General features: G+C 53.2%; 10 protein-coding genes across 10 annotated transcripts; 4 read left to right on the top strand and 6 right to left on the bottom strand.

The window, feature by feature from the left end:
• Positions 1–2,300: 2,300 nt before the first annotated feature.
• BKA67DRAFT_216963 (uncharacterized protein) lies at positions 2,301–3,104 on the top strand. Its single transcript, XM_046095538.1, has one exon. The coding sequence runs from the start codon at positions 2,400–2,402 to the stop codon at positions 2,802–2,804; it is 405 nt and encodes a 134-aa protein (XP_045962783.1). The 5' UTR covers positions 2,301–2,399; the 3' UTR covers positions 2,805–3,104.
• Positions 3,105–3,404: 300 nt separating this feature from the next.
• BKA67DRAFT_533698 (uncharacterized protein) lies at positions 3,405–5,044 on the bottom strand (the record flags this gene model as incomplete). The annotated part of the gene is made up of 4 exons (XM_046099740.1): positions 3,405–4,168; positions 4,304–4,362; positions 4,431–4,686; positions 4,903–5,044. 4 exons carry the CDS (start codon positions 5,042–5,044, stop codon positions 3,405–3,407), a joined length of 1,221 nt encoding a protein of 406 aa, XP_045962782.1.
• Positions 5,045–7,321: 2,277 nt separating this feature from the next.
• On the top strand, positions 7,322–7,799 carry BKA67DRAFT_656735 (uncharacterized protein; the record flags this gene model as incomplete). Its single annotated transcript, XM_046106996.1, has 2 exons — positions 7,322–7,572; positions 7,625–7,799. 2 exons carry the CDS (start codon positions 7,322–7,324, stop codon positions 7,797–7,799), a joined length of 426 nt encoding a protein of 141 aa, XP_045962781.1.
• Positions 7,800–9,952: 2,153 nt separating this feature from the next.
• Positions 9,953–11,321, bottom strand: BKA67DRAFT_591473 (uncharacterized protein; the record flags this gene model as incomplete). The annotated part of the gene is made up of 3 exons (XM_046104721.1): positions 9,953–10,018; positions 10,070–10,450; positions 10,530–11,321. 3 exons carry the CDS (start codon positions 11,319–11,321, stop codon positions 9,953–9,955), a joined length of 1,239 nt encoding a protein of 412 aa, XP_045962780.1.
• An 869-nt stretch (positions 11,322–12,190) lies between these two features.
• Positions 12,191–12,957, top strand: BKA67DRAFT_216893 (acyl-CoA N-acyltransferase). The gene has a single exon (XM_046095536.1). The coding sequence runs from the start codon at positions 12,403–12,405 to the stop codon at positions 12,886–12,888; it is 486 nt and encodes a 161-aa protein (XP_045962779.1). The 5' UTR covers positions 12,191–12,402; the 3' UTR covers positions 12,889–12,957.
• A 68-nt stretch (positions 12,958–13,025) lies between these two features.
• Positions 13,026–14,043, bottom strand: BKA67DRAFT_656732 (peptidase A4 family-domain-containing protein; the record flags this gene model as incomplete). Its single annotated transcript, XM_046106995.1, has 2 exons — positions 13,026–13,499; positions 13,561–14,043. The coding sequence occupies 2 exons, from the start codon at positions 14,041–14,043 to the stop codon at positions 13,026–13,028; spliced, it is 957 nt and encodes a 318-aa protein (XP_045962778.1).
• Positions 14,044–16,110: 2,067 nt separating this feature from the next.
• Positions 16,111–17,407, bottom strand: BKA67DRAFT_656731 (uncharacterized protein; the record flags this gene model as incomplete). Its single annotated transcript, XM_046106994.1, has 2 exons — positions 16,111–16,286; positions 16,768–17,407. 2 exons carry the CDS (start codon positions 17,405–17,407, stop codon positions 16,111–16,113), a joined length of 816 nt encoding a protein of 271 aa, XP_045962777.1.
• Positions 17,408–17,681: 274 nt separating this feature from the next.
• Positions 17,682–19,346, bottom strand: BKA67DRAFT_558396 (uncharacterized protein). Its single transcript, XM_046102315.1, has one exon. It carries the CDS (start codon positions 18,900–18,902, stop codon positions 18,093–18,095), a length of 810 nt encoding a protein of 269 aa, XP_045962776.1. The 5' UTR covers positions 18,903–19,346; the 3' UTR covers positions 17,682–18,092.
• A 294-nt stretch (positions 19,347–19,640) lies between these two features.
• Positions 19,641–21,044, bottom strand: BKA67DRAFT_656729 (uncharacterized protein; the record flags this gene model as incomplete). Its single annotated transcript, XM_046106992.1, has 1 exon — positions 19,641–21,044. The coding sequence occupies one exon, from the start codon at positions 21,042–21,044 to the stop codon at positions 19,641–19,643; it is 1,404 nt and encodes a 467-aa protein (XP_045962775.1).
• A 1,539-nt stretch (positions 21,045–22,583) lies between these two features.
• BKA67DRAFT_533691 (uncharacterized protein) lies at positions 22,584–24,005 on the top strand (the record flags this gene model as incomplete). The annotated part of the gene is made up of 1 exon (XM_046099739.1): positions 22,584–24,005. One exon carries the CDS (start codon positions 22,584–22,586, stop codon positions 24,003–24,005), a length of 1,422 nt encoding a protein of 473 aa, XP_045962774.1.
• Positions 24,006–26,710: the final 2,705 nt, after the last annotated feature.

Here is a 26,710-nt window from a genome sequence, read left to right as displayed (position 1 = left end):
TGTATGACGGGGTTGGCCGACCGCACGCCGGACAGGTTGACGTTGCGCGAGATGGTGACGCTACTACGAGAACTTGCGAGACGATTCACATCTGCCATTCTGCAGTGACTTCGGTGTTGATGCATCAGACATCTGACATCCTAAGTCTTGTGGTGCAGTAGCACTCAGTCAAAAGCACCTCCAAAAGAGACCAACACGAGGAGGCGCTCAGCAGTGAGCAAGGTCGAGCTGAAGAAGGAAAGCTCAATATGCTAGACTAGGCCAAAAAGCGCACGATGCGATGCGGCATTCGTGGCTTTTGCACCAATCCGCCAGTACGGGAAAAGCACCCTCGATCTGGTGGGTGCTTTTCGCATGCTGGAGAGTTGGCTGTGGAAACAACCCTCACAAAGACGAGAGACACCAACCAAAACTGGCAATGAGCAGCGCATCGTCGAGTAAATTCTGTATCAGCCATGTCAATTGGTATATATATCGAGACGGCCCATCAACTGTACAATAATTTTCTTGCTCAGATGTAGGTTGTCATGATGCATGCGAGTTTACATGCCAGGCTGGCCAGTTTGTATGGGTGCTTTTCCTATATTGTCGCGTTGGTGTAAATGCACCCTCGTGAAGAGGACATTGCAAACAGAACCAGCAACGAGCAGCGCATTACAGAGAGAATCTCCTGTAGTTGAGCTGAGCAGTCAGTCTCGAGACGGCGCATCAGTTAAATAGTACTTTTCTTGCCCAAATGTAAGCTGCAATGATACATGCGAGTTTACATGCCAGGCCGGCCACTTTGTATGGGTGCTTTTGCCGCCAATCCTGTTGTATGGAAAAAAAAAAAAAAAAAAAAAAAAAACCACACCCGCCAAAACGCGATGGTGCTTTTCATAGGACACAACGACCAAAACCGGTAACCAACAGCGCATCAAACGGAGGATCTCGTACAGGTTCAGTCGAATGGTAGTTATCAATACGGTGCGTTGATCAGACCTCATTGTGGACGTTTAAATGCAGGCGCGAAGGATGCATTGACGGTTCCTATACCATGCCGGCCAGTTTGTGTGGGTTCTTTTACGGCATTCCGCCAATATGGGAAAAGCACCCATATAGATGCGAGGGTGGCTTTGCAGCTGCCTGGTCAGTATGGGGGAGTGATGTGTACAAAACTATTGTGCAACGTCTGGATCGGAGCATGTAAATCGCAGGCAATGCACTTGCGCCTCCGTGCGCGGGATGAGAAAAGTGGCATTGCGCCTGTTTTTCTTGTCTCCCAGGACAAAATTGATGTCGTCGTGAGTCTGGAGAGTGCGCGCAACGGTGCGGTGCGCGCCGGCCTCAAGTGTGGCTTCAAGGGATCGTCCACTAAGGTCCAGCGCTGCAGCACAGCTCGCGGCGGTCGCATTTCGTGACAACCGATTCGATCTTTCTGAAAACGACTGCAACCTTCGTTTCCGGTCTGTTTCCACCATGAACAACCATGGATCACTTTGATTTCGCAATCTGCGGCGTGGTTGTGGTCGCGTCGATGTCGGGACCATAGATCGAGATGATCCAGCACCTCGAGCGCCGGTCAGTGTATGCCGCTTGCTTGCCACGGTCGCGTTTCCGCAAGAGAGATAGGACTTTCAAATTTCTTGGAAGGAATGGGTGCTCTGGGTCCTGTTCTGTCGATCACGTATTTGGAGATATACATCCAGCTCCCGCGTAGGGGGGGCTGCGCAGGATGACAACCCAGAGTCAGCGCCGAGTCACCAACGCCGCTATGAATTGCCAGACCATGGTTGCCGCCAGTCACGACCGTCACGTCCACGGACACACGCTTCCAATCGGATGAACGCACGGCTGATGTGCTGGAAGGACCAACAGGAGCAATGATAATCCATCTTTCATGCGACATAAATGTTCAGGGCCGCAGGTTACGCTTGTGCTGGTCACTTGTAGTGCCATGCCTCTCATGCCAGTGACGGTCCATCCGCAGCATGCAGGCTGCAAATCTCGATCGGTCGACGCGGTCGCATCTGATCATGCAAGACGGGAACAATCCGAACAAAACTGCTCCAACTGATTTCTCGACGGGAGACATGCAAGATACAACCGCGTAATGTAAGATTTGAGCGTTGCGTTGAGCTCCAGCTTTGATGCGTGCAATGTGCCCTTCGAGCCCTTGAGCCCCTGAGCCCTTTGAGCTCTGAACTCCTGAGCGAGGCCATCGGCTAGGACGTAGATGGCACACCAAAATGCCTGCAACTTCGCTGAGCCAGATGAACAATACCCATTTAGATAAGTTGGATGCCTCTATCGAATCAAGAAATTTGGTGAGATCGACACCGTTCGAGCGCAAAAGTTAAAAAACCCCATGTTGCGATGAGCCGTCGCTACGGCTTGGCGGTTATACTCATAAAGCACCCATGTTAACTACGCGCCACATTTGTATGGGTGCTGTTCCCAAAGGCACCCTACCAAATAGGCGGGGCCTCAAAAGCACCCACACTAGCCGCAAAATTTGTATGGGTGCTTTTCCCGAAAGCACCCTACCAAATAGGCGTGGCCTCAAAAGCACCCACACTAGCCGCAAAATTTGTATGGGTGCTTTTCCCGAAAGCACCCTACCAAATAGGCGGGGCCTCAAAAGCACCCACACTAGCCGCAAAATTTGTATGGGTGCTTTTCCCGAAAGCACCCTACCAAATAGGCGTGGCCTCAAAAGCACCCACACTAGCCGCAAAATTTGTATGGGTGCTTTTCCCGAAAGCACCCTACCAAATAGGCGGGGCCTCAAAAGCACCCACCAAAAAAACACTTTTATAGTATAAGTGCATTTACTTCCTAATGTTCTTGGTCTGTCACGTCACACTTCAGATCGGTTGAGAAGACCTACGGAGTTGCTGCGCAGTGCTTGGAACTTGCGTCAATCGAATTCTGTATCTAAGGCCTTACTATCATCCCGTCATGTAAATGCCATTCTGCTAGGAGTTTGCGAGCTGTTGGCCCAGGAGATTGAGTCGGTGAATGTGTGAGGTCTGCGAGTCTGCCAATGTGCGAATGTGCAAACAAATCTGTAAGTCTGTGAATGTCCGAGTCTGCGAAACTACGAATCTGCATGCGAGTCTATTCATATGCAAGCTGGTAAGGCTACGAATATAAAAGTCTGCGAACCCGCGAGCCTGTGAGTCTATGAATCCGCGAACGCGCATTTGAGAGTCTGTGGATCCGTTAGTATAAGTCTGCGAGCCTGCGAACATGTTGGGCGCATGAAGCTAAGACTGCACCATTCTCCTACGATATACACGATACACTTCCCATCCCACCATGTGACTTCAGTCTTGCCGGTCCAACATGACTGAGTGCACGACCCCCATAAATCTATTTCATCATTTGATCTCGCCCATGGTGTAGCGAGTTTCGTCGTGTTCTCATGTTTGGTCCCTGCCTTGCGTCACCTCGCACCGCCTTGCTTGTCTGGGGGGGGGGGTGGACGGCTCCCGGGGTGCGCAGTGATACAAGCCAAGCGCCAGTTGTCTACACGAGTACACCGTACCATGAAGGGAGGCATGAATATGCATCCTGACAAGTTCAGCGTCGAATCTGGCCAGACTGTCGAGCCCCGAGCCCAGTTGAGAGTTGCGACCGCGGGCGATTGGCCAAGAGTCAGATGCCACACTTCCACCTTCAAACCTGAGGACACATGCCACGGCGATGGCCTTCATGTTGGTACTGAACTCCAGCGGCAGTTGGCCCATCTGGTGCGTGTCGGCTCCACCAGCGTCGGCCGACACGAGCTTCCCTGTCGCTGCCGTCCGCCAAGTGTCAAAGAGAGACTCGGCGATGCTTCTTTGTTCTCGGCCTGCCCCTATTCTCCCCGCGAGGGACACCGGAAAGATTGCGGAGACAAGAGCGACAGGAACCAGCGCGAGGACGTGTACGAGACACGAAAGAACGTCCCCCCCTTCGGCGGTGCATTTCGTCGACGCAGCATGAGCAGCTTCAGCCGCGACCTGCACGTCGACTGAGTCACCGCCACCGCCTAGAAACGAACGTGACCACTCTCCCACGAGCGGTTTCAACATCGCAAGAGGATGGCGAGCGCCCGGTTCCGCTCTGCCGTGCATCAGCTCGCCACAGTTGCATCCATACCCACCGTCATTCGTCTGACGAGTACAACCAGCTCCCAATGCCTCTGTAGAACATAGCATTATCGCAGAGATGAAATACAGGCCTGATGCATGTCAGACTCTCTAGAGGCTTGGAGATGCAATTTGTGTCACGACAAGTCTGGTGAGTGTTTTGCCGCAAACGCATCCTGCAAATTTACCATGGTAGTGTAGGTGCTTTCCCAAAAGCACCAGCACTGCCGCTGAATTTGTATGGGTGCTTTTGGCGCAAAGCACCCGCACTACCGCTGAATTTGTATGGGTGCTTTTGGCGCAAAGCACCCGTACAGTCCATGTGGTGATGCAGGTGCTTTCCCAAAAGCACCAGCACTGCCGCTGAATTTGTATGGGTGCTTTGCGCCAAAAGCACCCGTACTGCCGCTGAATTTGTATAGGGGCTTTGCGCCAAAAGCACCCGCACTGCCGCTGAATTTGTATAGGGGCTTTGCGCCAAAAGCACCCGTACTGCCGCTGAATTTGTATGGGTGCTTTGCGCCAAAAGCACCCGTACAGTCCATGTGGTGATGCAAAGCACCCGCATAGTCTATGTGGTGATGCAGGTGCTTTTCAAAAAGCACCCGCACTACCGCTGAATTTGTATGGGTGCTTTTGGCGCAAAGCACCCGTACAGTCCATGTGGTGATGCAGGTGCTTTTCAAAAAGCACCCGCACTACCGCTGAATTTGTATGGGTGCTTTGCGCCAAAAGCACCCGTACAGTCCATGTGGTGATGCAGGTGCTTTCCCAAAAGCACCCGTACTGCCGCTGAATTTGTATAGGGGCTTTGCGCCAAAAGCACCCGCACTGCCGCTGAATTTGTATGGGTGCTTTTGGCGCAAAGCACCCGCACTACCGCTGAATTTGTATGGGTGCTTTTGGCGCAAAGCACCCGTACAGTCCATGTGGTGATGCAGGTGCTTTTCAAAAAGCACCCGCACTACCGCTGAATTTGTATAGGGGCTTTGCGCCAAAAGCACCCGTACTGCCGCTGAATTTGTATGGGTGCTTTGCGCCAAAAGCACCCGTACAGTCCATGTGGTGATGCAGGTGCTTTTCAAAAAGCACCCGCACTACCGCTGAATTTGTATAGGGGCTTTGCGCCAAAAGCACCCGTACTGCCGCTGAATTTGTATGGGTGCTTTTGGCGCAAAGCACCCGCATAGTCTATGTGGTGATGCAGGTGCTTTTCAAAAAGCACCCGCACTACCGCTAAATTTGTATGGGTGCTTTGCGCTAAAAGCACCCGTACTGCCGCTGAATTTGTATGGGTGCTTTTGGCGCAAAGCACCCGCACAGTCAGTGTCAGGGGTTGAGTAATTTTCACAACAGCCCGTAGTCCAGGTCGCCCGATGCCGTTGGACGCAGCAGTGAGTCTCGTGATCTGTTCGAGGAGACACCAATCTGATGATGAGCCTGTAGCTAACATGGCCAACGCTGGTTGCGTGTCAACCTGAATGAGCTCGCAGCCACCTAAGGTTAGGGGGCGCATCGCACTGCGCAGGCTAGCCTGTCGATGTTGCGCTCATGTTTGCCCACGAGACCGCGAGGGTACATAACGGAAGACGCTTTCAATGCAGAGCACTCGCTATAGGCATCTCGAATTGGCTTACCACATCGATGCGAATTACCTATTCTTGGCCGTCGAGATGCGAGCGGGGTGGCTACACTCGTCCAGGTAACGTCCTGGCCTCCTTTCCAGTCGCTTTGGAGAGTGCATCATCCTGCGCACTCAGCCCGTCGGCTGCGGAACCTGCACGCGGCCCGGATTCCTCACCAGATCCGAAAAGCATCCAAGCTAACAGCACCCACCCCACCGGACTTTTTGTGTGGGTACTTTTCGTCAAAAGCACTCGGCCGACTTGTATGATAGTATGGGTGCTTTTGGGTTTGACACACAGGCTGCATCGTCAAGCGCGACAATTCGCGCGATGAGACGCGTCAAGTCAAGAGGGCCTTAGAAATCAGAGACACGGAGGTCTTTCAACCAACTGCCCGCGACATACTTGTCATCTCTCTGACGTTGCGCTATGGTAGGGCTATACAACGTCTTAGTAGGGCGCTCATAGCAGCAGGCATATCTGTGTGTGGGGGTGCTCTCCACGAAAGCACCCGGCCAATTTAGTATGGCAGTATGGGTGCTTTCCACAGTCCTACTTGGGCCATGTGTGCGCTCGCGAGTAGCAACAACAATCCGTCGCCGCGTGCGTAAATCTTTGTCGAGCCTACTTGTAGTAGCAGAGACATGTGTCTACCGATAGTTACAAAGTGCATCGGCTTGTACAAGGCCTGCCGCTGCGGGCGAGAAGCTGGCCAAAAGCAACCCTACCAGGCTACGGCCCGACCCTCTCGGTCGCGCGCGGCCATTTGCAGCTCGGGATCGTGTCAGATATGCTCTCGAGAGCGTAGCCAATCAATGGGCAGGCCCGCATGCCTATACCGTATCGGCTCTCCTATCAGGTTGTGGCGGTTTGAAATTTTCATGTCTTGGACAATCGTGCAAACACCCGTGCTGCCTGCCGAGCTGGTCTGGGGTGCGTCGCCGAAAAGCACGCTGCAAAACCGCCTTGGTGCTATAGGGGTGTCTTTGCAGGTTGCCAGGCGGCGTCCTTGATACCGAGACAAACCTCCCCCGTCGTTGTGTATCGTTTCAGGAAGTATGCAGATATGATTTCGACATGATAATTATCCAACCTACCGTGCATCACCGTACTGAGCGGCATTGACCAAGGTGGAATGTCGTGTGCGCCTGGCCGCAAAAGCACCCTACTACTCCCCACCCCATTCGTGTTGCTTCTGGGGCAAAGATGCCCTGCAAAACCTCCATCGTGTAAGCTGCTCTCGGACTCGGGCACGAGGGCCGGGCTATAATTGCAGCCCGGACGTTCTCATTCAACAAACTATGCTCGAGACACTGATGGAACGTTTGCGACCGTCACCAGACAACGACTGCATCGTCTGCATCCTTGCATGCCGGTGTGGGTTGTTGTACATGGCCGCATCGGGATTTGTGAGGGTGCTTTGCCCCATTACGAGACATGCGCGAGAAGCACCCACCTCATTTGTGTGTGGATGCCTTGGCGCCGGTGCTTGCTGGACTCTCGTCTCGGCAAAACATGGCCGGTGACTCTTATTTAGATGCAACCATAGCGTGATAGCTCATCAGAGCGCTTCAAGTCGGTATGCATCAGATTTTCTCCTTCCTTCCTCTACATGCTTTGTCTTTCTGGGACGAGGTCGCCCGTGCGTTGCCGGAGCAGCCATCGCGGCTTTTTGATAGAGGGTCTCTAGTGGCGTTGGCGCCCCTGAACCAGCAGAGAGTTATAGGCACGTTGAACGCCCGCGCGATATCCGTTCTGAACAAGAGGGTGTGTCCGACCACCATTGGCACGTCCTATACGACCAGCAGCGCGACTACCCCGGATCCCGAGCTGTAAGCGCATCCAGAACCCTCATGCCGGATACCGCGACTAATTGTACGAAAGGCCATGGTTCCGCATCCCCAGCAGGACCATGCGCCAAAGCTCTCTCTGGCTGCCACTCGCAGAGACCAAGTGCTCAGCTGCCCAGGCCTGCGCCCAATCCTCCCCCGTAGCGGGAAGATGTGCGGTGCGAACAGTTCATCTCTCCGCTGCAGTCTTCAGCGGTATCAGTGGATGAAACCCTGAACCGCGCGCCCCTGGACAGCAGAACCCCCCCCAAACGGCGAACCCCAATCACCTAAAGGTTATAACCCCCTGAGGCCTGATCCCCCGAGTCCCTAACCTCAGGGCTCTGCTACCAGATAGCGATATGCACGTCGCAGCCAAGCGCCTGCACCAGCACACAACCATTTTACATGATGAACCATATCACCAAGACACATTTACACTAATAAAATCTTCGGGACATGGGTTTTACTTGGCTCCGAGCACTGCCGCGGATGCGCACGAGGTTAGAAGCAGGAGTACATCGTGGTTGGGTGATTCTGGCGCTGTCAGTGGAGTGTACCCCTGAACTGTCCCTGGGCGGAATGCATTATATGACGTCGATAGCACGGCAATCTATAGCCACATTATGAATAGATGTGGTAGAATTCATTGCGCAAGTGCTCAGGTGAAATAGAGAAACCATTTGCACATGTCTTCTTGCAAATTCCGGATCGGGTGGTGCGTACATACTCGGCAGAGTGTGGAATTTCTTGGCCGGACCACAGCGAGCTTGGGCGTCCGAAGCCCCCTGCGGCCACCCTGAGAGCAGCGAGGACTTCCTGGTCTCCCTCTACCGTGATGTTGGCCTCGCCAACTCCATCGCCGTCGCTCGCCGGCATGTTGTGCGAGCTTATCAACGAGCATATCGTCGGTCCGCTCGCTTTTCGTGTGTTCAAGGCCCGGGTTGTATTTGATTGGCCATGCAGGCGAAGTGAGTGAGTTGTCTAGAAATGCATTTATAGGGCGGACACGGGTGCGTTTGTCGGCCGTCGGGCAAGCATAAAGACAAACTTACAAGCTGAAGGCTCGAGTATGCGGTGGTTCGGGCTGCCTGTCATGAGAATCATCCAGAGGGGTCATCTCAAATGCCATTGAGCGAAGCGTTCGCTACCAGGCCCAAATCAAATGTTGTGTACAAGTATTAGTATAGGTGCTTTTCGAAAAGCACCCATACTACTTTTGGGTGCAAATCCCAAAGCACCCATACAATTGGTGGGTGCTTTGAAAATTCCCATATTAATTTTGTTAGCATGCTTTTCGCAAAGCACCCGTACTACTTTTGGGTGCAAATCCCAAAGCACCCATACAATTGGTGGGTGCTTTGAAAATTCCCATATTAATTTTGTTGGCATGCTTTTCGCAAAGCACCCATACTACTTTTGGGTGCAAATCCCAAAGCACCCATACAATTGGTGGGTGCTTTGGAAATTCCCATATTAATTTTGTTAGCATGCTTTTCGCAAAGCACCCATACTACTTTTGGGTGCAAATCCCAAAGCACCCACACAATTGGTGGGTGCTTTTGAAGTTCCTATACTAATCTTGCTGGCATGCTCTTCGAAAAATACCCACAGCATAACCGAACGCGTCTTGAGCACTGTGGGCCGCTACAGACTGTTTAGCACTTGCTCTTCGAAAAATACCCACAGCATAACCGAACGCGTCTTGAGCACTGTGGGCCGCTACAGACTGTTTAGCACTCCAAAACTCAACAAGAGACTCTGGTTCTCCTCTCACGAGCGCATCGCAGGGCGCGAGGTCGCATAATGGCGCCGCCTTGACCGGCACCCAAGGTTCATACTACTCAAGCAATCTGTGCCGTTCTCTCGGACACCATGGCGGCCAACCTCATGACTCTCAGTATTCAAAGGTTGGATGTGACTCTGGAACAGGACTCCCTCGATCATGATTTGCGGTACTGGATGCAATTTGAAGCAGTGTCTGCTGGCTAACATGGAGAGAAAGAGCGCAAGCGAGGTTGGCGCAAGCATCGACTGCTCGGTTTATCGGGATGCGAACGAGCGTTGACAGCATCAAGCTCCGGGATCGCAACAACAAATCCGTCTTCCGATGCGAGGTTTGTAAAAGAACATAAAGGAACAAAAGTTTTTTAATAAAAGATATGGCTATGTTTATATGGGCATGCAACGGCTTTGTTCGACTCCCAATTAGCCACCGTAAGTCGAGCGTCGAGCCCGCAATGTCCCATCTACAAGTCGAGCCGGAATGCCGAGGCTGATACGACGAGGACCATCAGATGTGTAGGTGGACACTCTAAGTCGGCAGAAAGCCATGACAGGCCAATTCGATGTAATTAGGCGCATGATATGTTCATGTGCCGCCTCACGGCCAGACATCGCACTGAGCACCGCCTTTGCTGAGAAGGAGACCAGTGACGTTACTCTCGCCCTGGAACTATGCTTGCTTGTATCTCCCAAATGCGTCAACGGCGCTCCTCACCTGAGCGTCCATGTCCACCCCGTTGGTGTACGTCCCGCCCTCCTTCATCTCCGACCTCATCGAGTCGAGGTCAATCTCCTCCGGGTCTTGGCTGTAAAGCCTGCCAAACCGCCTCGTGATGTCTACGACCGCTTGGCTTCGTGGTCTGCGGACCTCATCAAAAGCCTTCAGTGCCGGCCCGATCTCGGCAGCCGACGTCAAGCGAGAGAACACGCCCGTGAGGATGGAGCAGTCCTCTATGGCCTGTGCTGCGCCATTACCGGCATGTGGATAAGTCGCATGAGCCGCGTCGCCAACCATGGCAACATGTCCTCTGTAGTAAGTAGGCGCGTGGTCATGATCCTGAAGCAGCCAGTCTTCTGTGTGATTCTCCTCGAGGAACTAAGCAAGAGGTCAGCAAGCAGCCGGTTACTTGCCGTCACGTTCTGACTGCGAAGCGAAGCAGCTGCTGATAACCTACTGATATGAGACCGTCCACCTCTGGCATGTATCCTTTCCAGAGCTCCGCATCGAACGCTGCCCCCTCTGCCCGGCACTTGTTGTCTCGCTGGTAGCAGCCAATGCTGTAGGTCCTCCCCAGATCGACGGGTATGCCGTTGACAAAGCCGACGGGCGTGCAGAAAGACCTGACCGTTTCAATGGATTCCTTCGGTACGACCTTCTTGGCCTCTTCCATAGGTACCAGGACATGAAATTGTCGCCACTGATCATGGTTCACGGGGTTCGCGGCCGGGTGCCCGGGGCCGACGATGAACCTCCTCGTTGGGCTGTACACGCCTTCGGCCCCAAAGACGACGTCGAAGGTCTCGCGGGAGCCATCCTCGAAGCGCACGTGGACCAAGCCCGCGCCCGAGCACTCTGCGATGCTCTCGACCCGCTTGCTGAAATGCGCGCGATCCGTGGGTATGGCATCGTCCAGCAGCCCCTGGATGAAATGTGCACGGTGGACGGTCCTTCTGCCCTTCGCCCGACCGAGCTCCGCCACGACTGTACCGGCGTGCTCGCCACTCGCGAGTATGAACTGCGTCACCATCTCGATGTCCTCTTCGTTCGACATGTAATGGGACTTTTCGAAGTAGGTTTTCTTGATCTCGGGTGAGATCAGGTCCATGGCTCTGATGGCATTTCCGTGGAGGGCGAGGCCAGAGCCACGAACCCGGATGGTGGAATATCCCTCGTAAACCTGGACGTCCAACAAGGGGTTCTGGAGAAGACCTATGGCGAGGCAGCAACCGGCGATGCCGGCGCCCATGATGCCTACGCGGATCTGTTTTGTTTCTGGGAGACTGCCCATCTTGATGGTGGTGGTGGTGTGATAAGACACGCAAAACCCTTGCGCAAGGAAACTGCGGAGTTTGAATCTGCATGTCATACCATCTCTACCCTCGTCTCGGCGAGGTGGGAACACCCACTAAAATCCTCTGGGTCCATCCCGTGGACCTCGTTTGCCGGTTCGGCAGTTCGTCGTCGAGCACACGCGGGGATTTGCGATCGTTACTTCGACCGGAACAAGATCCAGGGCATGTCGTTTCCTCGGCTTAGACCTATCGATTCTCTAGAAGCCACTAAATGGTAGCCCGAAGTCCCTCGCCGTGGCGTTGAAAACTTGGGTTCTGCGTATACATAGTATGCCATTCCAGAGCGAACATCGAACCATTTCACCCCGCTGCCATCCACTGCACTAGCCTTAGCATGGATCATTCGTCCACCTCGTCTGTCGGAACTCCGCATTGGCAACACCCCCCACGAAGTCGAAGATAACGAGTACTGTGGACATTATCACATGGCAGCGATGAAAGGTGCCCCCAGAATCGGTGTACCCGTGCCTTTTTCTACTACCGAAAAGCTTGGCTACGCTACGCCGTCCGTATCGTCGCGCGTTTGGTAGACACGTTGAAAACAGGGCCATCTCATTGAGATATGCGGCTTCAATGGCAGCTCAAATGAACCAATGGTGTGCTACCAGGGTCTGTCCGAGTTAATGACCATGAAAATACTCCGTCAGTGAAGGAAAAGCAAGCGACATTCGTACGCTCACGTAGAGCATGATAAAACGCGTAAGCGGTGGCGGCGATAGTGGCATATGCCATATTCAAGAACAATTACAATCCTGCCAGCTCAATTGATATCCAATAGACGCTAAGATAGAAGCGGCCGCGGCCGTTAGTGGCCGCCGTTCATGAACCTTATTTGTTCTTCAAATAGGGGTGCCCACCCACCTAACCGAGCCGTTAGTGCGACTTCGCTTCTGCTCGCTGACTCACACGCACTCTCCATGTTGATCTGTATCTACTGACTGGAACCTCTTTCGGTTGAGCCGAACGGACAGGTCAATGGCAAATATGGCGTCGCAACATGAGGTCGTAATTGCTCCGGCAAAACTCGGCGATGTCCTAGGTATAGAGGCTATCGTGAAGGAGGCGTACTCCAAATACATTGAGCGCATCGGCCATCCGCCAGCACCCATGCTGGCAGACTACGCCGGACTTCTGGAGTCGCAAGACGTGTACGTTATCCGTTCGGCCGGTGGCGAAGCGCTTCTTGGCTCCGTCATCTTGGCCGTGGCCGATGATGGACAATCGATCAAGATCAACAACCTGGTTGTCGATCCGTCCGCGCAGGGCCGCGGCCTCGGGCGCGTGCTCATGGATCATGCTGAGCATGTCGCACGGTCAGAGGGTCTCGGGGCGTTGACACTTTTCACGAATGTCAAGATGTACGAGAACATCGGGTTTTACACCAAGCTGGGGTTCGTCGAGACAGATCGCAGAGCAGAGGGCCCCTACGAGCGGGTATACTTCCGGAAAGGTTTGGATTAAGAAATTTCCAACTCTGAATATGTGGATAGAAACTATATACAAGAGAACAGAACCGGCCCTAACGGACCCATCTTACAACCACCAAATCAGACTCGACAAATCAGACTCGACCTCGGTGTCAGGCGCGACCATCATCCTTACTGGTAGACGATGACGACGGTGTCGCTGGTAGTGGACGAAGCAGTCAGGGCACTTCCAGCAGAGTCCTGGATGTCCAACAACTGGCCACTCGAGGGCGAGACGCTGCCGGTCTTGCTCGTCCCCACAGCATCGGTAAAGGTCACGGTGCCAAAGTTGGCCAAGCCGTTCTCGCTTCCGTCAACAACCAGGTCCTCCATGATCCACTCGACGGCAGAGCCGCACAGGGCGTCGGAGTCGGTGACGGTCTTGGTGAACGTCTTGCCCGTCGACTGGTTCTCCATGATGATGTAGCCGGACGTGTACTCGCCGGACGAAGTCAGGTTCACGGAGATGGAGTCACCGGCCGCCAGGTCGCCGAGGTCGACCACCACGGTGTTCTCGGGGTACCACTCGTACCAGGCGTAGTACGAGGTGCCCTGCGCGTCGATGGTGGCATCGACGCCGGCCTGCCAGAGACCGCCGTCGCAGTTCTGTCACGTTTCAACGTCAGCGCACGAGAAGGCGGTGTTTTTATACCTCAGAACGACTTACGTAGCCGTCCATGCCGATCCACACGGAAGCAGTGTGCTCAGTGGCCGAGGTCTGGCCGTCGGTAGGGATCTTGGGTGTTGGGACCTCGAATGTAGCAGAAACACCGGTCATACCAGTACCGGTCACGACCGAGCCGGCCCAGCTTTCGTTGTAGTCGACATCCGAAGACGCTTGCTTGGACGTGGAATGAGAGGCGGTGGCGCTCGAAGAGGAAGTGGGTGCAGCAGTGGAGGATGGTGCTGAGACGGCAGCGGACGAGCGGACTGGTGATGGGGATCCGGAAGGGAGGGCGGATGGGAAAGCGGAGGGCAACCGGGACGAAGAAGACCCCGAGTCGTGATGGTGGCTTTTCTGGTGGCCACGAGCAGCGGCCCTACGAGCATCAAGACGCGCCTTGGTGTTGGAGCGTGGTGCTGAACCGGGCGCCGGCGCAGCCAGTGCCGCGACGAACAGAGCGTTGAGTACTGCGACTGAGAGCTTCATTGTGAGGTCTGTTAGAACGGCTTGAGCGAGTGAACGAATCAATAGGCCTGCTATAAAAGAGAGTATGAATATATTGAAATAGTTGCAAACCGGTGCAGTTGTCGAGTAGCCTCCGACGTCCACTTGAGATCGTGGGTTTGGGATTATATATATCCCTTGCCATCCTTTCTTGATGCCACAGCCTACATCCTTGAGAATCCATCCCCATCCCTTCTACCATGTACGAATACGTAAGGTTTAATGTTGGATATCCACGCGATTGCCGTATGGCGTTGCTCAACCCTGGCCCATTGTTCCGGATTGAATAGAACCAAGGGGCTCGGTGCTAGATGCCATGGTACTGGATAACTGTGGAGACCATGTGCCTCCACCAACGGCTATGGGACCACGTCCAGCGCGGAATGGGATTAGAGATGGTAGCTGCACCAGGGCCAGAACCTCATCGCCGTCAACTCCCGTTGGTGGCGGCACATTCTGTACGTCAAGTAATTTAACAATACACTAATCTCGACAACACGATTACGGGTCGCTCCAGGCGATATGGTGGTGTGCTATGCCTGTTCACGGAAACGGGGCGGCGGAGGTCTCATATATGCGCAAACACCAGGTCCACCAATAAGATTACAGCTGAGGACTTTTGGATGACAGGCATCGCCAAGCCGAATGCAAGACCACGATTCTGGGGAGCCAAGGACTCGTACGAGTCAAGCTTTCTTCTGAGCTGTAACAGAAAAGCTTGTCGCTTCTAAATGAGCCCGTAATGCCACTGAAACAGAATTAAAATTCCGGGGGCTTAGCGCGTGAAGCCAAGTGGGACGGATCCTAGCGCCTACTTTGTAGAACGAGTGGATCCTGAACGAGAGACCGTAGGGCCGCGGCCATCTTCAACGGGTTCCAGGCGGTTCCCAGTCAAATAAGTGTTTGAGCGCCAAAGAGCCTACCGGCGCAGTCGGTTGCCTCTCTGTGATGGTATAAGTATTTCGGCTCATGGCGTCTCCATAACGAGAGATCTATCAAGTGAGGGTATCGACCCCGACGGTGTTCTCCCCAATGATACAGATCCGTATGAGCAGGCGAGGCCAGTCACGAGCATCGGCGCTGTCAGAGCCGTGAAAAGTATACCCAACTCTATAGAATCTGGAGTTCACCAATGCAGGATGTCGCAGAAATCTCGTCCTGCGCAAGAGAGGAGAAATAAGTGGTGCTATTTTTCTTTTATTTTTTTTTTCTTTCTCTTTTACCGTTACCGAGGGATTTAACATAGGTGACAGCACAACCTCAAACGTCTATACATGATATATGTTTGTGAGATTACCCTGTCAGACTGTCTTTGCGCATGGTGGTCCCTCCACACCACAACACTACTCCAAGACTAGGAGCACTTTGTGGATTGAGAGATATCTCGAGGCTATACCTCCTGCGTGACCAGTCGCTAAGGTCATTTGGCTCAATATGCGCATTCATTCGTAAGGGAGGGCTTTCTCCGCGGAATGTTTTCATGCAGGGCTCTTCGCAGAAGACCATGTATATTCACGTTTTTCTACTATTACCTTCGATACAGGTCAACAGCTCACAATTTTATCCTCCAACTCGCTGCATTCTCGCGTCAAGTCCACCATGGAAGGCAAGGACCGTGTGTTAATATGCCATGCTTGCCACAACTTGTATGACTGTCATCCTGTCAACTCTCTCTTCCTATCTAGCCACATTTACAATCCAGACTGCCTCGCCGAGCACGGTTTGGCTTCTCTCGGGTTTGACGATCCCGAGAGTCTTGACGACGAGCGCGAAGGACGAGGAGAAGAATAAAAACCGTAACGCGCCCGTTTCTAACGCCCAACCTGTTGATAGCACGGACAGCGTGTTCTATCCTGGTGTGGTAGATGATGCCTGGCTGGTAATCACGGCCTGGTCGCGAACACACGCTCCGACCAGGAAGTCCATATGACTTTGGTAGCAAATCACGCTCTAGGTTCTGCTGAACATGTTTCAATGGATGCTCCTCCATCTGTCTTGTGTCATCCGGCAGAGGCATTTCTTAGATGTTTTTGTCTCTCATCTTTCGACTTACCAAATATCGGGCTTCTCTCGTATGAACTTTTCCATCAGCTCGATGCAATTCTTATCATCCATGACGACAACTTCGACTCCCCTTTTCTTCAGGTATTCCTCGCCACCAAGCCAACTCTTGTTCTCGCCGACAACCACGCGTGGAATACCGAAGAGAAGGCACGCGCCGGTACCTGAAGAACTTTGATAAGAATCTGGTTCACAAAATCACCCGTTTGTTCGTTTCGAACCGGACTTACACATATCACAAGGCGACAAAGTAGTGTACATTGTGGCTCCCTTGTATGCCTGCATTCCCGCATTGCGATCCTCAAGCTCAATTCATTCATCGCTAGCTAAGCAGCTACGAAGCCATTTCGGAGCAGCTACGAGGCTATTCGGGAGAGTCTGGGCGGTTTTGGGAGGTATGGCATCGACTCAATGAGGTGTGAGAGCTATTGCACATCGTATCAATGTATGGACATGATAGGACATCAGTATGTCGAAGGATCCGAGTATAACTGTGGCCGTTGTCGATCTACTTGATAATTAGCTGCAGAGCAGCCATCTGTCTACACTATAGGATTGACCTTTGATCGGCACGATTGTACAGGTATTCCAATCACTCCATATCGTCCAGCTCCTGTATCCCTTTGGTCAAAGCAAATATGTGACCAAGAAGATAAGAGTCCCGCTCCATATGTGTGAAATGTTGAACGACGGGGCGATCCGTCTCCTGGCCAATGACATGACCATCATCAGTGTTTTCTTGTTCTCCTCCTAATTGTGCCGTGGCAGCATCCCGCCCGTACAGAGCTTCGCCGAGCTTCTGCAATAGTAGACCCTTGGTGACGCCAGTCTCCGAGCCTGCTGGTGCTCTCACGACGACGGTGGGCAAATCCTCCGGCAGGTCGCATGCACAGCAAAAGTGTTGACGTCGCGGCCATGCGGCCACCAGAACCCTCACGGAAGTTCTTGGTGGGTTGAATAATGCCTCCGGTATTGAGGGATCCACCAGCGCCTGGTTTTCCAGCTCGCGCCATGCCGCCCTCTGCATGGCATTGTGCTGGGATCGCGTCGGGATGTCGTTGTACGGGGCTGCATCTCGAGTGTCCGAGACATATGGTCTGTTGTGCGACTCGATCAAGCTGTATAGACCCTGGTAGTGGAAAACGTGAGTGCTGTCATAGTAATCTGAATCGTCGGGGTCTTGGGGGTCGCCCAAGTCGCTGTCGTCTCTCGCGTCCGGGAATTCGGCTGGTTGCGATGCGGGTTCTTCTGTGGCACTTGTGTTGCCGTCAACTGCAGCGGCCATGCTGGATTTACTAAAAGCAAACCGATACCTTCTGTCAGCCTGGATTGTGTTGAAGACCTCGCCTCATATATATTTGGAAATGGTCTACTTATTTTTGCCTCGTGCGCAGATGCATATCCGACGCTTTCAGAAGGGTGGCAGTGACTCACAGACAGCTGGTCGGCCGTGACTCACCGGCAGTGAGGCATTGAGGCATGCTATGTGAGTTAAAACGTGGAAATGGCTCATTCAGGGTTTGTGATGTAGTGCAAGGGCCCGGATGAGCAGACGACAATGAAAATAAATGTTCTATAAGCTCGCGAGTTAACATTTAACGTTGTCGAGGTATTAAACGTCCATGTGTTTTTGGAACGAAGGGGCCCAACCGCGGAAGCTAGACGGTTTCCTTGCTCTTGTTTTGGTCAATTGAGTAGACATGTAAATCGAAGCTTTTAAAATACATAATTATTACAAAGTACGTCGCAGAAACCATCGATGTCTGGCTTGCTGGTCCGATCGCCGATGGACGGACGAGTGTCGGTTTTTTCTCACATACTCCTCATGCACATCTCCACATCCAACGATTATATCTTCCGACCTTTATAGTTAATTAATCCGCAAAGCCTGCTACGATTCGCTCTTGATATTCCAGATACGGCCGATCCAGCCACACGTGCCGGGCACCATGTTGGGCAAGGGTTTGACGTTACAACTTGGATAGCCGAGTAGTGGCAATTTTCTGGACGGCGGCTTCCTCCGCACCAGCCGCCGCCATCAGCATGCCGACGGTGAGAAACCCGATCTGCAGTACCTCGTCGCCAGCATTGGGCCGAAAGAGTCGCTCGAAGAACAGAGTGGCCTGGTGATCTTGGTGCTTATTTGTGACATCAGCGACATCTTTCATGAAAGCCCGGCCACCACACCAATCGTTGGAGCCTCGAAATACGAACTCGTGCTCATCGAACCCAGCTGCTGGGGAGATGTTCATTATCGGACGGTAATTCCTATCAATAGCTCTTGCAATACGTAGGTGTTGATCAGACGGGCTATGCTTGCCGTGTGCTGCCTCCCAGGAAGGAGATGGATACACATCCCCTACGTACTTGCCAACATGCACGAGTGAGGTGATGACCTCGGCTAGGCTTGAAAGCCAGATCCCTCGGGGAAAACTCTGCAAAACATGTGTGAATAGTCTCGCGAAAAGAAGCTTTTTCACCGAGGCCCTTCGATGTTGTTCGTGGATGACAGTTATGCCCGTATGCAGTATTGGGCTTTCCATACCGGCCACCGATAGGTATAATGCTGATGTGAAGCCCCTCAGGGTTCCATCTTCTCGAGCCGTGATGATGATCTTGTCATTCCGAGATCCGGTTGAAGACTCGTCAAAGACCTGATAACACGGCAGCGGGTGTAGATACAATCGGGCGAGCTGACAAATCTCGGCTTGGAGGTGCTTTCTCCCTTGGTTCCCATCATCCACGCTCGCCCAATCGTGGGTTTCGACAAGGTAGGCCATGAGTGCGCCGTCGTATTACGATGCCGAACGGGAGACCATGACTGGGTACTACACGGGCGCGTTTTCCCCTTGAGTCAAAACTTGGTAGAAGACTTTTTGCTGGGCATCTTGGAAGTTGGTGGTTTTCTGAATCAAATATAAAAGGTGAGCACCAGTCCTGCAGTAACCTCGCTCGCTAAATTCGACCAAAGACCGCCCGGAGTCCCCTACAAGTGTAAGATTTTAGTGCTTTAGCACAACAACCACGGATTGGCACCTGCTCCACGGCGGCGTTGAGGACACAGCAGGGTAGGTATGAGTCCTGCTTGGGGGCATGACCACCACTCGCAACAAAGCTTGCGTACGTACACTTGCTACCAACTTGGACCCTGTTCATCGTGCAGCTGGATCAAACAATCCTTTCAGATCGGCAAACTTCACTTGTAAAATCATGGAGCTTAAAACGAACTAGAATGTAAATTAACAATTCAATGCTGCTGGTTAACGCCAGTGATGCCCATTCCCGATGTGCCCCATGCAAAGGCAAACCCCGATCCAATCGCTTCCGCCGTCAACGGCTTTTCCCAAAGCAGAGACTCCGAACGCCCTCCGACCATGATGCGACGTAACATGAGAATAAAAGGTCTCTATGCCCAAAAACCGACACCGATGATATGGTATGGTATGATGTGATGTGATGAGTGAAGACGTGATGCAGGGGGAGAAAAAAAAAACCCAGTGTCGCAGTGCAGGACGGCGCTAGATCGCGATGCCCATCGAGATGGGCGACAAGGGTGAATGTACCAGCATGCCCCAAAGGCTATTCCCCGGTACCATGGTGGTCAGGATCGGCCGCCTTATGCGCGTCGAGCCCGACACGGCGCCCCGGCGTGTTGCGACACCAGCGCGCACACCGGACTTGGACATGTCCGCCCAGGCTCTGAGCAGGTCTTCCCTGAAGCCGTCGAGCGAGGTCCGGGGACGCACGTAGGACTCGACGATCTCGGCCCAGATCGGAACGCCGTCGTAGTGGATCCTCTCGACCCTGGCGGCTATGCTTCTAGAATCCTGAGCTACGCGGCACAGCGAAGGCATGAACGCCAGGGCCTCGACGTTGGGTGTCTCCGTCATGAGGGTCGTCACGCCGGCGGCTGCTGCCTCGAGCGGCGTGATGCCTAGCGTCTCATAGCGCGACGGGCACAGGAAGACGCCGTTGTGGCGCGTTGCGGCGAACAGAGCGTAGAGATGATCTTTGGAGAGACGTGGCAGGATCAGGAAGTGGCTTCGCAAATCTGCCGGTACGGAGCACAGCAGAGCTTGCCGACGGCCGTCGTCGCCCTCGGGGTCTCCCACGATCAGCACCTTGACCGGCAGACCCCTGCGCAGGAGCTCGAGACCTGATTCTACCAGTAGCTCGACGTTCTTGAAGTAATCGAGTCGTGCGACGGCGGTGTAGAGCAAGATCTCGGACGATGCGACGAACTTTTGTATCCGTTGGGGTAGGATGGCCGGATCCTGGAGGGGAGGTACGCCGATCGGGGGGCGGAGACGCTTGAAGCGGCCCGCTGCCAGCCCTTCATCCTTGAGTACCCGTTGCTGGAGCCCCGAGTGGGCCAGAACGGTGCCGAGGTTGTCTTGCAACAGACGTCGGATCCCGGTCCTCTGCTGTTGTTCAAGAACGTCAACCTTGTTTGCATCGCCTCCAAACGCAAGCCTGGCGAGTTCTGACGAGAACTGCTCCGTGAAGTGGGATACAAACGGTCCGTGGTGGGTAACACAGAACTGATAGCCCTGGGGGTGGTATTGGAGCAGCGTGTCCGTCTGGTAATAGACAATCGGCGGGGAGATATTTCTTCCCCGAGAGGACATGTACTCAAATGCTCCGCTCAGTACCTGAGCGACGGTTGACTTCGTCATGCGGAAGTGGAAATAGACAGTCACGACCGGGACACCCTGCCAATCTTGCTCGACTTGGTAGTAGGGAGTGGTAATGTTCTCGTTCCGGGAGTAGAGGACTACACGGGATAGGATCTTAGCCTCGAGGAGGATACGTAAGACGGAGAAAGTAAAGGCGCTTGCACCGACTTGAGCCGCACTTAGGGCGTCCCTAGGGAAGTATTTTTTGTTGAGCACAACGATGCCAGGGGCTAGGGTTTGCTCCATGGCCTCCGGGGTTGGGTTTGATCGATGTGAAAGAAATCAACAGATAGTATGGGCTGTTTTTGTGGAGAGTTCTCGGAGCAGTTATGGATCTTGCCGCTCTGAATGCTTTTGGTTTGTTCAAGGACTTGCCACCAAGCCGGCGGTTGTTTCATCGTTATATAACGATGAAGTTTATGCCTTGTGAGGTCGGCGACCTGGTGGCAGGAGGGCCCTGCATGGCAGCGCGATGTTCCGGTGCTGGTATCTGACATGGTGGATCGTAGAATCCCTCACATTACCAAGTATAGGGCTACGGGTCTCGCTGCTCTTCCCCTTAGTGATATCATGAGTCTAGATATTTCCATAGTTAGAGCCTACGGGCCGAAGGTGTGTGGCGCAGACATATTCCTGAGCGTCCGGGTTAGCGAAGCTATGACTGAGTTGGACCGTCGGGTGTCCCGTCCTTGGTTTCTTACCAAGGGGAATATCGTGGTGTTTTCATATCATTGAACGAACCCCCTCACAGTGTCACTTACGTGCTGCAATATGTCAGAAACGTTTTCGCTGCGCCTCAGCCTTGTCGGTCGTGATTACACTACATAATTATATCTAGTGTCCACTTGCACGTGGGTAGTGCTGAGCTAATTATGCTTCATTTCACATGGCTGCTGACACACCAGCTCTGATGACTAACGCCACATATGCCAGCAGCCTGGTTGAGAAATACACCCAGGGTTGTGGGTTTGCTGCAGGGGCTTCCTTTTCGTGCTTACTGCCCATGCACCTCAGTCTACTGAGTTTTCCTACATGGTTGGCTGACCGGTCTGGTTCCATGTGTGGCCATATGAAAACCACGCGGAACTGCCGCTGGAATGCCAATTACAACACTTTTCAATGTAATTCGTCCGGATTGTCGATAGAACGTGGCAGCGATCAAGAGGTGCCCTCGTCGCACGGCTTCCTGTGCTACATTTAGCTTGGGTTTTGTGCTGGATATAATTCACAATGGTAGGGCCGAGCGGTCCGTCTCTTTGAGCGGCAAGCGAGCGGCACAGCGCGTTGATTATGTGGAGCCTCGGCCATATGCACGATCAGTATTTCTATACAGTGGCCTAAGCCCGACCCGAGCCAATCCCTGCCGCTTCGGAACGTTCACTTTAGTTCATTCCGTCTACGATTTACATCATGTTATGCTTTGTAACGTAGATGGCCCTGCTGATAAAATTTGTAACCGAGACGAGACGTTACGTCTCATCAGAGGTTACTATCCACCTCGAACAGCCTGCAAAGGACTTTTGTCTATTAGCTATGCACTCGGCGTAGGCGATTGATTGAGCTTGAAAGTCGGGTGAACTGTGATTAATGAGCGCATGTCCTCTGTTTCTCGTCTGTTTCTCGGGACTCGATCCCATGTTCATGTCGATCCATACCAGAACCGCTTGACCGACATTGCTTCGAAAGCGAATATCTGTCACTACATACGCAGTACGCCACAGCTTGTGACACGGTGAATTTCGCTCAGGCGCCAAAATCTGACTCTCTGAGTCCCTCGCTCGAAAGATGAGTCAAACCTCGCACCTGCAGCATCTTCGTGCCCACGTCAGCAGCCCTGCCGTGCAGAATGCAGTCGCGGGTATCAGTATCGCCTTCTCCGCGGGAGTTTTTGTTTCGCTCAACCTGCTTGGCGCGGGTGGTGGTCGCCCTGAGTCCTCCCACGTCATACAGACTGCCAATGCGATACTCTCATCGGTATGGTTCTTGTCGGCATGTGTAGGCGGCACGTACCTCAACATCCTGGGTCCGGGCGTGACCATGTGCTTTGGAATATGCACGTATGCCCTGTACGTGGGGTCTCTCTGGCACTATGAAGTTACCGGACACCAAGTATTTCCTCTGGTAGGTGGAGCGGTCATCGGCGTTGGTGCAGGAGCTGTTTTCGTCACATCAGGCTACATCCAAGTGGCTTACTCTAACGATAAGAACAAGGGAAAGTTCATCGCCATCCAGAACACGTTACAGGCCGCCGGGTCTATCGTATGCAGCATCCTTCCTGTCGTACTCAACCGAGATAACGATACCCGGGCCGGTGTCTCCACTGCGGTGTATGTGACCTACATAGCCTTGATGCTGATCGTGGCTCTGCTCTCACTTGTCACCCTCCGGCGACCGACCGAGGTGAGGGACGCGACAGGCAAGGATGTTGCGGTACAAGAGAGGCGTGACTTTGCAGCCGAGATCAGAGCCAACTTGAGCGTCTTCAAAGACTGGAAGCTCCTCCTCATGCTTCCCGCCTTTCTTCCTGCCGGATCCTTCTTGGTCTATCTCGGTTCGGTCAATGCTTTTGAGAACAACCTCCGGGCGCGGTCTCTATTGTCCTTCATCGCACTGGTGGTCCAGATCCCCTTTGGCCACGCCCTGCACCTGATCCTCGACAATGCAGGATGGTCGAAGCGAAGGCGCGCGCTGAGTGGCCTGGCATTCGTTGCCATTCCATTGTCGGCGGCGTGGCTCTGGGAGATTGTCCGAACGGGAAGCCTCGATCGTGGCAACGCGCATGGCCAGCCCGTCGACTGGACTGAGCGTGAATTTGGACCGGCCATGGTGCTGTTTGTCATGAACTGGACAGCCTCAATCATGTGGCAATATCTCGTGCCATGGTTCATCGGGAACCTGGATATTCCGCGAGGCACGATCGGCCACTACATGGGCGTCCAGCGAGGATTCCTGGCCGCTGGGGAGGCAATATGCTTCGGCGTTGATGCTGCGAAGATCTCATACGCTGCTTTTTCTGGGGCCATCTTTGCGTTCTACTTCGTTGGTGGTGCCGTTCTTGCATACATCGGCGCGTGTCACCTCGCGACGCCCAGCCTGACCCCTGTTGCTGGTACGTTGAGTGCTACGCAGAACGGCATTGATGATGCGAACGATGAGAAAGATGAATCGCTAACGATCGTCGGGTCGAGTGGAACTCGAACGGGGTGATTATGCTGCATAACCACTTCTCCACTTCGTCTGACACACGATCATGGGAAAGTCCAAGCTGCGGGTGAGCGTACACAGGGCACGATGACAGATGGCTTACTTGGCGGTACATAATTTGCTGGTTGGATGAAGTCTGAATTGACTATATTCAGCGCTGGGCTGTGCGAAACGTGGATGAGTCAGACGGTTTCAGCCGTGATCCCATAGGGCTGCAGACGGGAGGATTACTTGGTCTCGGCGGGGACTGCACTGCCTCTTCGTATTCCTCAATTGATTTTGCACCATTCCGTCGATAGCGTCGATTAAATCCCATGCTTGTAACACAAGTCACATCTCGCGCGTTACTGATGATCCTGGCGCTGACTGATCGATGGTCCATTCTGGGATACGGTCCCCTACTGATGCTTCGGCATTACTGACCTGACGTTCATCCTCCGGGATCCGAGGGGGTCTAATTATTGACATTTCCATACATTTCCGTCCAATGGTTATTGTCCCTGTCAGCGTGCACCGGTGTCTGCTCCGGCTCAAGATCGTTAAGCCGAGCTTGCTTTCCGCTTCCGGCAATCACCAAACTTGGAGATAAAATAATCCTCGAATCTCGTCCGCTTGACAGCTGGGAAGATGTTATCGCGATGCCGACTTGGTGATTTCTGAACCTCCCTTGCTCCTGCATGCCCTTCGACGGGAACCAGAAGTCCATCGGGAATGATGATTGAGCTTCGGCGAGATGTGGTGGCGCCTGAGAGGGGTCTGCCACTACGCGGTGCAACTCGTCAGGCGGGAGGACACCTTTCTCCGCTGGATTATCGGCGCACCTCTCCAACAGTTTGTTAGTCTGGTTGTGAGAAATAGTGTCGCTTGCAATGTTCAAGTACTTGTTTTCAGACTTCTCAGGCTCCTAGAGTGTAGTCACGAAACATGCAGCGAAGTCTCCAACGAGTGTGAAGTCTGCCTGAGCTTCCGAGTTTTCGATCATGTGAAGAACGTATTTCGAACCTCCTTCTTGCGTCCACGACACTTTGCTGGTTTCTGATCATGGTCGTAAAAGTCTTCCGTGGCCTTTTCATCGTGAAGCTTATCTTATCCCTCCTCGGTTGCTAGATGCCCCACTGCCTCTTCGTTCCGCGGTCATCTGTTCCTTCTGGGGATCATCGATGTCGAAGGTCACCACAGATACCCGATCTGCAAAATTTCCTCCATGAAATGAGAGCCCTCGCTCTGATCCAGGCAGAATAAGTAGCGAACCTGAGCATTCTTTGTGGTCAGGCAGTGCGCTCCGTATCTTTTGGCCAATCTGACCATTTGCTACAAAAAGAGCGATACCGTCTAAACTCATTGCGGCGTACAATTGACTCTGGGGAAATGATAGGCATGTCCAGTTATTCCGTAAAGTTGATCACACCTCGTTACAGTTGGTGCTGGGCGAATACGAGATGTTGGCTTGCAGAACCTATGCGCTTGTCCACACACTGTAGTCGTGACGTTCTACTAAGTAATTAAGTGGTCCCCGAAGACGCTAACTTTACGTGTCACCAGAAATTCATAGGGGCGTCTCCGGGACGAGTGGGCAAGATCGCCGATATTTGATATTCAACATCGCATAGCAATTCCTCTGCGGCTGTGTAGAACTGGGTTCCATACGTACAATATAACCATCTTAGTATGTTCAGTCAGCTAATCGCTTCTTTAGCTCAAACGAGGGTGCATCCAAGGCGGGACAAGGGCTGATGGCGTCGGCTGCCTCAAGATGAAGACCACAGCGGGTCAGAGCCCCTCATTTAGGAGTGTTCAGCGACCAACGGCGCCCCCCATCCGGGGTACACACCTACACATGTAAGACACAGTCAATCCGGACTCGCAACACAAACACAGTCCAATGGCCCGCGATGTCTGCGGAAGAGCTTACGCCGTCTTGTGTTGTGGTGGGAAAGTGTCTCGCGCAGGTACCGGGTCGCCGATGATGCTGCTGGTGAAACGAGAGCGCCTGTACTCCGATAGCTAGCACGAAAGGCTTCTACGTCCATACCTGGCGTAGAAGGATTTAGACATGCGAACAGCAGGCGACGGTTAGGAAATCTGGCCACCAATCCGGCAATGGTTCGCTGGTGCGCACAGGTAGATATCGTCGACGGTGGCTACCATCGGTTAGACGTCGCCAGGTAAGTAAAGCGAGTTGCTCGAGTACAAGCTCATGGCTGCATGTTGGTACGATCAAGATAACATTCAAGCAGGCCTATAAGATCGTGCTTAATACGGCACATGGTACAGTCAGATGATGGTTTTGCTGGCCGGAACTTTGGGACGATGCCGGCGCGTGCGTGCCACGACAGAGACGAGGAAGACCCGAAAACCTGGGACACGATTTGTCGGTAGAAGCAAACTTGGTTAAGGTGTGCAGCGAACTGCGGATGACTCGGTGATCACAGCAAGACTCTACTGCAGAATAAATAACGTTCTTATTGGGCAGAAGAGAAGCCTCCATTGCTCAATTAAAGTACGGTATCATAGCGCTGATAACTGCCACTGGAGGGACACGAATAAAATGATTCATACCGTAACTGACATGGAGTTTGTCACGGGCTGGCGCAAAACTCTACTCGCAACGCTTTGCCTGTCAGGAATAGTGGCTGTGAGCTAGACCTGCTAGCATCGTCTCCCAGTGTGCCTAAGTGCCATAAATGTCAGAGCTGTATGTCTCACAA

Source organism: Truncatella angustata, assembly GCF_020726525.1.
Source record: "Truncatella angustata strain MPI-SDFR-AT-0073 chromosome Unknown BKA67scaffold_2, whole genome shotgun sequence".
Classification (NCBI taxonomy): domain Eukaryota; kingdom Fungi; phylum Ascomycota; class Sordariomycetes; order Amphisphaeriales; family Sporocadaceae; genus Truncatella; species Truncatella angustata.
The sequence above is the reverse complement of the archived record's forward strand: the minus strand, read 5'-3'. Positions and strand labels throughout refer to the sequence as shown.

What these genes read in the sequence shown, in the direction of transcription:
- BKA67DRAFT_216963 (XM_046095538.1), top strand. Translation starts at nt 2,400, where the DNA reads ATGTTAACTACGCGCCACATTTGTATGGGTGCTGTTCCCAAAGGCACC.
- BKA67DRAFT_216893 (XM_046095536.1), top strand. Translation starts at nt 12,403, where the DNA reads ATGGCAAATATGGCGTCGCAACATGAGGTCGTAATTGCTCCGGCAAAA.
- BKA67DRAFT_558396 (XM_046102315.1), bottom strand. Translation starts at nt 18,902, where the DNA reads ATGGCCTACCTTGTCGAAACCCACGATTGGGCGAGCGTGGATGATGGG.